Here is a 10,597-nt window from a genome sequence, read left to right on the forward strand (position 1 = left end):
TATTATCGCTGCGTGTGAAAAAATACGAAATACTCCAAGAATTTTTGAAGATCTTCGACAATCCATGCGACAGCGATGCGAAGCATGCATCGATGCGGAAGAAAATCATTTCCAGCAATTTCTGTAATGAAAATATAGATATAAGTATAAAATAAAAAATAGGTACAAGTATAAAATAAAATATAGATATAAGTATAAAATAAAATATAAATATAAGTACAAAATAAATTATAGATATAAGTATAAAATAAAAAAATATTTATAACATGGAAAGAGGAAGCGTTTCCGAATCCATATTTACATTTTTCATCCTTATAATGAGCGGAATATGCTCTTAGAGTTTGGCCAACTATTTCTCCGTATAAATTTGTAGGCTTATTAATTGGTGATGGGATTGTATTACTTTGGATTGTATCGTTTTGTATAAGGGATTTGGAAAACATGTAATTATGTAAAAATGACAACGTGAAATAAAGCGAAAATAAGCACGAAAATAAAAGTAAATTAATTTATTCAACGATTTGTAATAACTCTTAAAGAATGACTCATACAAAAATAGTCTAAAAAAATAACCAATTTCTCTTAGAAAAATCGATACAATATATTTATTTTCATTTTATATTTTTCTCTATAAAATACGGTCGCTACAGAAAAAAAAAGATCGTACTTTCTATGATAAGATATATGCAAATAGAGAGTGCAAAATATTTAATTAACAAAACCTTCACATATATTTAGGCAATTTCACATATTCATAGAATAATACTAAAAATGCAAATTAAATAAACACTAAAGATTAAACTAAAGTATATCAAATTGTTTAGGATTTTAAATACAATTCTAAACTATAATAACGACGTTTAATGCGCGCTGTATCATGTATATCTGTCCTTATCACTTGGGCTTACATACATACAGATATTCTGCTTTGTATAAACCTTATACTTTGTTTATATATAAACCTTGCCATTTTTAATACCACCGCTTTTTATAAACAAAATTGCGATTACAGCGTTTTGTCTCGATTAATACAAAACTCAGATTAGTACTTTATTTTGCTAAATAAAGTACTTTAAAAGGCCCGTCTGCAACTGATAGCTTTACAAGATTCGATGATGACACCCAGTCTTCTTTGATTCGATAGAAAATATTCTCAAAGTGTCGCAGAACATCTCGTATCCAGCGAGATTAAGATCTAAAGAAATAATTATTTTACTAATATCATCTAATTTTTTAAATTTCCAAAATTTCTCTCATGGAATTTATTTGTATTTTCGCGTTTCCCGTGGGGAAAGCGTCTCAGAACTTTTATGTCGTTTCTCAAAGGGACTGCCCGCAATACCACAAATACTGTATTTGATCAGATCATATTTGATTCATCTTCTATTAAGCTTGCACCAAAGCGCGCTGGCCGTTAGAAGATGCATCAGCACCCCGATACCGAGGACGAGTATCAGATTATTGATCACACTTATATCATTGATTTCCATTTCTTTGAGAAACGTGCTTGGTTTCTTGTAATGACAATAAAATTCGTCGCACAATAAGTCCATTCTATCATATCCGTATACGGTATATATCAAACTATGGAAACTAGCACGGAAGTATGATATATGAAACATCCAGCGGAACGCTTGCGGCGTATCGAAGTAACGTATGCAGAAGCCGAAGATGGAGAACAGCACCGCGATTATCGGGCCAAGGAAGACGGCAATCTGTAAAGAATTACGAAAAATTCAGTATCTTTTTTTTGCATCACATCTAAAATTGAATATTTTTAACACATCCAATCGCAATCAATCCGGATTATAGATATAAATATGCACATGTGTTTACATGTGAGAGTATAAATATTTTTTGAGAATTTCAATCTTTATATCTTTTTTTCCACATATCTCATCTCGTCGTTGACTAGATTTTCGGAATAAGAGTAACTTTTTTTCACTCCTAAATATCAATAGTGATCTAAAATTTTAATTAGAATCCGAGTTACAAGAATTTAATTAATATGCACATCTATCGCATAATTTTAGATCCAAAATGAATTTAGAATTTTACAGTGTTACTTAAAAAAGCAAGTATTTCAAAGAGATTTACCTTAATTGGCGTGGTAACACCGATGAAGAAACCCCATGCTTGCGCCGTCAGACTGGCAGCTATGCTAACTATATTGAAAAATATTATACGATTCGTTTCTACGGGCTGTGCAGTCAACCAGTAGCTCACTATCAGATACGACGCCGCACATGCTGCTTGAAAAGGTATCTCGACCAGTAATATACTGATATAATACGGCGCCAGCCGGTACCAACGATTGAAATGCTCTCTCACGAGAATTTTCATCTCCAATGGGACTGAAACAAGAGGCGTATAAACGGAAACTGAATACTCATTGAATATCAAGATAATGATCCCCGAAGCAGAAATCCTGATAAAAAACTAGGTAACTTCGATGAAATTAACTTGATCGATACGATAATTAATTCATTGAATAAAATCTGTAGTAATTTATTAATCCGTGGATAGAATAATTTTTTTGTCGTTTAATAAATGGAAAAAGAGAAGGATAATATAGTTAGAAATTTTGCTTGAAGTCTTTTTTTTTAAATTCTGTATTAAGCTAATCTGATTAACGACTTAATTAATCAAAGTTCAATTGAAGTCACTTCTAAAAATACACAGTTTATATATAATGCATACAAATGGAAAATATAATTTCGCATTTGCATATTGTGAACAAAAAAATGTTATACACGGAACACAGAAAGAAATAAATAGAGATTATTCACCACGTGAACAAACAAAATATTTAAATGACTTGCTCGTATAGTTCGATTCTTTAATTTTTCTATGAACAGCCAATTATCATTTTTCTATTTAGTTTCATTCATCTTTCTTCTGTATCAAATGTATTGTTTACCGACAGAATTACGCAAGATTTGATGAATTATTGTGAGAATTTATTCGAACTGTACATTGAGATAGCTATTATTTATTCAAGATCATCGGGACAATTTATTAAATCGGATAATTCACGATAAATTACTGAGATTGTCAACAGACATAGAGTACGCATCGAAACTGTTAAGAGAGGTATTATGTTAATCACTTTCGATTTAAATCAATTTTCCTCGAAACTATAAAGATGCACTAAGGCGAGTCAAGTGGTCGCTCTATGAAATTTAATCACAACAGCTATAGCATTTGCATTTCCTTGACCTACATCAGAATAATGGCAGCGCGCTAAGCGTTCACGAATATTACATAGTGTTTGATGCAACAGTGAAGATAATTATGGTTGACTAACTCACAGTATTTCGAAAGATAAGTAAAATTAACGATAGTTCTGGACAAATATAATGATTAATGTTTTCAATATCTAAAAATGTAAAATTAAATAATGTATACATATATGTATAATTACAGTCTCTAGGTATATATACATATATAAATATATTATGTTAAAATATGTAAAATTATTTATATATATATATATATAAAATTTTGGAAATCGAATAGATCCGAAATGAAATCTATTTCTACTATGGCAGATCGCAAATAATAAAATGATATTGAAGTAATAAAAAAAACAGGTAAAATCTGGCCTTCAATATTATTCGATCTAGCATGCACGGCGTTGCGAAGGTAACACAAAAAAACGATTAGTTTTCGTTCGATGAAGTCAAGTTGTTATCACGCTTTAGAAAATAAAAATTATAGCAATTGCAGCATATTGGTATCCGCAGTTAAATATTTCCTCTGATAGAATTCACGAACGTAATACGATGACAATTAATATCTTCGTCGGTATATTTAATTTAAATGAACATCATATTTATTAAATGAAATCTCGTAATGATAATCCTCCAAAATTGATAAAATCAATTGAAGCGTGTAATGGATTACGCGATTGTAATGTAAATATTAAATAAAGTTAAATTAGGAGAAATTAAAAACAATCAAATAAAATTGAAAAAATTGAATGGGAAGTACAATCTAGGCTGTATTCCAAAATTCATTGTCAACGCTGAAAATCTACAGTTTACGTTATGTATACTATTTTCAAGCACTGTGTGGCAGTGAATTTTGGAACACAGCCCCTAGTTATGAATTCTAATATATGATGCATGTTGCAGATGCGTTTACTAACTGAGTTTATAGAAATCCATAAATAGATAATTCGATGTTATCATCGAGTTTAAGTTACATAATGCTTTTGAAAACTAAAAGATCTAATCACGTCGGAGATGCTAATCGCTTTAATGACACACCACAATATTATATCAATATGACACAATATTATATCTAATAGAATCTATTGTTGCGATGATTAATATGGCTAACATAGCTATTATATCACGTGTTTTGATAAATTACATGTTCTTCTTTATCCATTACAAATTATTCAATTTATCGGGACTAAAAATCTCAATGTATAGAACAAAGAACGCAAATTACATTATTATCATTATTTTCATTGTAAAACCATGATAAAATATCAATTAAATTTGTATTTACAATGCTTACATCAATATATTATTATTAGTCACTCATAGAAGAATAAGCATGGACATACTTTTGAATATATTAATTTAGAGATATAATTCAAGATATAATTTATAGCTACTTACAAGCAAGAGTAACAGCCATTTTTCCGGTGTAGACGAGAAGAAGCAACGATCCGTATAGATAAACATAATTTGCTAAGACATTAGCTCGATAGCCACTTCCCATGTACAGGTATCCGAAGATCACACCAATCAGCAGATGACAGAGCAATCGCGCCATCAATAACGAGTAGTCTCTTTTTAAGCTTAACAGTTGTCTTTTGTACAGAAGATAGCACTGCGTCAGGAAACCGGCAGGTGGTGGCGGTTCCTTGATTCTGTTTGCTAGAATACATAGATAATATAAATCAGCATTTTTTAATGATTATAATATAATGCCTGCAGACTAATAAATCTTCTCAAATAATTTTGTCAAAGCTCTTCGATAATTTACTGTCTTGCACAGAAATGTTAAGATTAAAACATAAATACAAATGTTTTATAATATTAGGTGTAGTAAAAAGTCATCGCGTATTTTTTAGCTCAAAGTTGTATATACAATATCTTCGTCAATAATGAATGAAATTCAAATTTAAAAAAAGGGTTTTAAAGCTTGAAATCTCTACTTTTAAAAGCTTATCACATTTTTTAAGTTTATATGAGTTTGATAATTTTTACATACCAAAAACTACGAGCTGAAAAAGACGAAAAATTTTCTTCTCACTTTGTGGATTTGTAACGTGTCCAAAACGAATTTGAGAAAATTTTCGATTACCTATCGTGAAAGCTTGATACTTTCCCTACAAAATCGTTTTTTTTTAAATATTCCTACGACTTTTGATTACTGAGTTATCGCGGATTAAATAAAAGAATTATTTTGACTTTAATTGCTCATAACTCCATTAAAAATTGTCGTATCGTATAATTTAAAAAAGAGATTTTTAAAGCTGAAACTTTACTCTATCAAGATATATTTATATTGTTGGTAAGAAAGTAATTGCGGTTTTTACTGATAGATGTCTTTTAAAAAAACGCGATGACTTTTACTTAACCTAATATGTCTATAAGCAGAGAAGGAAAAAAAGAAAAAATAGAAAGAAACTACTTTACATATATTATTCAGCGAAGTTTTTATTATTCTTGCAGATAAGGTAAAAACCTCGTTTACATGAGTGAAGCGTAAGTATAATAATAATAAAATATTAATAGATTATCAAATAATTTTTTAATCTATTAAATATTCACACAATTTTTATAGCAAATAAGTATTATACCCATAAAAAGATATTACAAAAATTCTCTTAAACAGTTAAATCTTACTGATTTATATAATTATGCTTCTGTATTTTATAGGTAAAGATAAGAGAAATAAATAAACACTGACCTATAAAAATTTTAATAAAAAATAGCGACAAAAAAATTAAATAGTATAATAAAATACAATGTGATGTTATTAACATTTCAAAATATTATAGTCATTTATGTCGGCTATTTTATTCTCAGCGATTAACTTATCTTTCAACTGAATAAAAACAAAACCTTAAATTCTGTGGAATACGTAGAGTTTTTACAAAGAATTCCATGATCAGCTAAGAAAGAACGTTTATGAGAGAAGTTGACATTAGATTTGTAATCATTCAGCACAATTTTTTATCTCTAACAAGATTAATTTTATTGTTTAATAAAAATTTCACTGGATTATATATTTTTTGTTATAATTTTTCATAAAGCTTAATGAATCTATTATAACATTTTTTGTATTTTTACTCCAAGAAAACTAGTACAGTTTAATTATAGCCTAAGACATCTTCCATAAATGATCTGCCAAATATTTCATCTACTTAAAGTATAAGTTAGATTCGTGATCGAGGTAAAATTTCTGAAAAAAGTGACCTTACTTTCTTCAGGCAAGCTCGTGGTAAGAGTGATCGTTTTCTGATCAGTTGGTAAAGTTTCCGCTGCTGCCACCAGTTCGTCGAGCGAAATACCATATTCGCCGGTCGCTACCTCGATGACTGAAACAAATTCAAGAATTCGATTTAAAAATCATTATTTCCAGAACTATGATTACTCGGTGTTGTGTAAAAACGCGCTTTCTAAGTGAATGTTGACCATTTCAACATTCGCTGCGCATTTGCAATCAATCGGTGCAGTTGCAATCAACTTTTATCGAAACACGTTGTTATGGAACGTTGACACGCGATTGTTTTTACTTTGTCTATTATTTTGACGCTTCGCAAATATAAAAGCGCTTACAACAGATCGGATCCATAAGTAACAGGCGAAAGAGAAAAAGAGATCAGAGAGGAGAAATCTTTTTAGAAATAAATCATACCCCCCGCTGTATTTAATTGCATCGGCAATTAAACGTTTTTTCTAGATTTTAATCGTTAATCTATAGACTTAAATTGTTCAGACTGTTGCCTAATTTATTCGAGACTATTACTACACTCTTGTGTACTGAGTCAATTCGCTCTTGCATAATATCGTGCAATTTATGAAATCTCTTTTAGGATACGATCATTCGTGAAACGGACCACTGTGGAATGTAGCTTTGATGCCTTTTTTTCTGGTGATTTCGCATTCTGTTACGCATGGCATTCACTCATAACTAGCAGAATCAACGTTAGATAGCTCGGGTTTAAAATTATCTTATTTGTTTCAGTAAAACTACGTACCGAAATCAGCTGGATTGTGATAAGGCGGACAATGGGCACCGATAGAAGTCAAGTGCGGCAACAACGAACTAACCGAGCCTCTGTATATGCAGTAACCATTAGCCACCACGTACAGGGAATCAAACATCTCTAGAAGCAAGGCACTCGGCTGATGAATCGTACAGATTACCGTACGCCTTTCTAATTCCGCCAACCGCTTCATAAGAGCGACGCATTGGCTGCACGAAGAGGAATCCAGACCTGAAAGGTCAATAATTCTACAATGTCCTAGAAAACGGTAATTCGGAGAAAACATTTTGTGGAAAATACATTTCGCAATCGCCTTGCACGCAATGTATTAAGCACGGAATGAGAGATTCGAGTACAATCCCCTTGATATCTCATATTTCTATCTTTGCGTTATCTTGAGGAAACTTACAAATTGACGATGTGTAACAAGTATTATGTTTCTACAATGATGCAATCTCGACGGTAGATCCAAGATCTATCGTTCAGATACAGTAATACATATTATTAAGCAAATGTAATTTGAGACTGAAATTGAGAATGAGGTAATCGGAAATACACATCGCGAATCGCGAGACAGGTTGTTGCGAGAATTCTGCCTATCATACAAGTATGATCATAATGTCACAACTTTTTTTAATCATATAATCTGACATGAGTACAATAATGGTCAGTGTAAAATATTAATTTGTTATCGCGTACAATTATTAACTACGTTACTTACGCGACAAGATAATCGTTATTTTTGCCTTTGGCTGCAGATGTAACTTTATATAAATAGAGATTTCTAATATCGAATATTCGCGGTAGAATGTTCATTATCTGTTTGTAACAAGATACAATTTTGCGATCATCTGCATCAAATTTATACGTATAAAGCTTTAGAGATATCTTAAATGCAAACAAATAATTAATAAAAAATATGAGCTATCCTGATGAAAATAAAAATCGAAACGTAAATCGGATGTAGTGGGAGAGCAACAAATTAGGGAACAGAAGAATTTTTATTTTAGACCGCATATATGTGAGAAACACAATCAATACTAGAAATTTAAAATGCTTATTACGGTCGAAGTTGGATCTTTATTGCTTTAAATAATCCAATCTTGAATTACTAATATACATTACATATGTATAATACTTGCATATATACCATATTGTAGTCTTTTTCCAACTGCGCGCTGAATTGTTTTTCCGGTCTAAACGCAATTAAAACTACTCTAGCAATCGTGAATTAAATTGGCAAGCATAAATTTTAATAAATTACTACCATCAAGCATCATTAAAAGATGTTAATATATTAAAACAGGAAATAACAGAAGCGTAAACGAAACTTCTAGAAGGCGAAAATTGAAACAATAAAATGTAAAAGAAGTATTTATGTTTATTTTATATTTTAATGTTTCAATTTTCGCCCCCTAGAGGTTTCGTTTACGCCTCCTAGAAGTTTTGTTTACGTTTCTGTTTCTTTCCTATTACATTTGACTTACGTTCTGATTTTTATTTTCATTAGGATAATAAAAGTCATAAAAAGAAAAAAGTCTGAACAGTCATAAATCTACGTAATAATAATAATTATTATTATTATTATCTTTCGCTTTTTGTGCTATAATCATTTGCTTGCATATCAACAAATCTAAAAACTATACTTATTAAGGCATCATGACTGTTTTTATGTATGCTATTTGTCAGTTATGACTTGGCATAAAATATTCTCATTGTTAATTAGCTATTATATGTTTCCTATTGAGTTTAATCACAATATCATTTATATCAAAGAAGTCAGGTGTCTGTTTACTGAAATTATTGTACGTTTTATCTTCGAAGTATTTAAGTATTCTTGACGTCCCCTTAATTTAATTTCCAACAATTTTATGAATCAAGTTTTATAGCGTTTTTTTATTTCTTAATTTTATTTTTATCTACTCACAATCAAATTTTACATAATCATAAAGCACTATACATTCGTTGTCGTGAAATCGTTCAAGAATTGATTAAAATTTTGTAATTTAATTGATTTAATTGCTTTTTAAATACTATTATATAATATTAATATAATATTAATATAAATAGGACAGTTGTATTTTTATTACTTACCAGTTGTTGGTTCATCAAGGAATAATACTGAAGGATTAGTTAAGAGTTCGAAGGCGATATCGAGTCGTTTCTTTTGTCCGCCCGATAATTTTCCGCATAACGTGTCATAGCAATGGCTCAGTCCTAGCATTTCCAAGAGTTCTAAAACCTACATACGTATTCATCGAACGTAAAAAAGGATTACAAAATGCGACAGGGAACGTCTAGAGATAATGGGAAACGTAAATCGAACGTCGTGACGAAAATGAAGAAGAAACAAAGAGTTGATGAGAAACAGTCAGATCTTTCTCAAGTTTTCTTTCAAAACTTTCAGAACACAATTTATTCGTTTCTTTTAAAGAGATCAAATCAAGGAAAAATTTACAACGCAATGATTAAAATTGGTAGTTAATTGTCACAAACCTGAGAATGCTTATAAGCGGAACTGATTGTGTAACCAAGCTTCAAATGAGCGGCTAAAGTCATGGCTTCTCCCACGGTTATGTATGTTCTGATAATGGAGTTTTGCTGTATGTAACATGACGTCCTTTTCCATCGTTCACTATGTGGTACTCGAATCTTACCGTTGATCAAAACTTCGCCACTTACACCTGATACACTACGCATTGTCTTATATTTAAATTTATGAAAAAGTATTATAATTTACACACAGTTACCATAAAAAAATTGTTGATTCGGACTTCTAACGAAAAATATTGAAAGATGTATATGAGATAATGTTATATAGAAAGAACGTGAAGTTTCCATAAATATGTTTACTGTGTGTGATTTGTCTTAAAAAGTATGATGTAACATTGAAGTTTCACATATTATCGATTATTTTTAATTTTTAATTTTAATGTAATCCTACATTGACTTATAATGTCATTCATTATGCAACAATGTAAAATAAAAGTAGACAGTGAACATCAGTTTTTCAATATGTGAATAATATGATAGTGCGATATGCATCGATCTGAAAATCGAATAGATATAGAATAAAAAATATTTATTAAGACACTTAAGCATGCTGCGGAACTGTTTTTAAATTTTTTTATCATATTGAAACAAGCACCTAGGCAGCAATTATCATGAAAAAAATGATCTCTTTTTTCCATCTAGTAAAACTAAAGGTATTTAATATAATTTTCATAAGCATATAATATATATACAGAATATCTAAAAAAGTCCTCGAATTTTTTTAGTCGGGAGAATGACGTTTCTAAAAAATGTTTCCAACAAAAATAGGGTTTAAAAAGATCTATTTACTAATCTTTATCAGTTCGACCT

The 10,597-nt window shown here is 30.3% G+C and overlaps 2 protein-coding genes across 4 annotated transcripts in view; one reads left to right on the forward strand and one right to left on the reverse strand.

The window, feature by feature from the left end:
* LOC108746357 (lysine-specific demethylase 4B-like) overlaps positions 1 to 7,281 on the forward strand; it is a 19,052-nt gene extending 11,771 nt beyond the window's left edge. The window contains exon 11 of the mRNA XM_018483074.1: positions 7,213 to 7,281. Coding sequence (XP_018338576.1) covers positions 7,213 to 7,215 — 3 coding nt within the window. The 3' untranslated portion in view covers positions 7,216 to 7,281. The remainder of the gene's footprint in view (positions 1 to 7,212) is intronic.
* LOC108746358 (ATP-binding cassette sub-family G member 1) overlaps positions 716 to 10,597 on the reverse strand; it is a 36,821-nt gene continuing 26,939 nt past the window's right edge. For all 3 annotated transcript variants that reach the window (XM_018483076.1, XM_018483075.1, XM_018483077.1), the window contains exons 4-10: positions 9,731 to 9,926; positions 9,329 to 9,476; positions 7,226 to 7,465; positions 6,446 to 6,562; positions 4,632 to 4,892; positions 2,098 to 2,354; positions 716 to 1,715 (exon numbers count right to left, since the gene is read on the reverse strand). In XM_018483076.1, the coding sequence (XP_018338578.1) occupies positions 1,377 to 1,715; positions 2,098 to 2,354; positions 4,632 to 4,892; positions 6,446 to 6,562; positions 7,226 to 7,465; positions 9,329 to 9,476; positions 9,731 to 9,926 (1,558 nt within the window). In that variant the 3' untranslated portion in view covers positions 716 to 1,376. The remainder of the gene's footprint in view (positions 1,716 to 2,097; positions 2,355 to 4,631; positions 4,893 to 6,445; positions 6,563 to 7,225; positions 7,466 to 9,328; positions 9,477 to 9,730; positions 9,927 to 10,597) is intronic.

This window comes from Trachymyrmex septentrionalis, unplaced genomic scaffold, assembly GCF_001594115.1.
Source record: "Trachymyrmex septentrionalis isolate Tsep2-gDNA-1 unplaced genomic scaffold, Tsep1.0 scaffold168, whole genome shotgun sequence".
In the NCBI taxonomy this organism is placed as follows: domain Eukaryota; kingdom Metazoa; phylum Arthropoda; class Insecta; order Hymenoptera; family Formicidae; genus Trachymyrmex; species Trachymyrmex septentrionalis.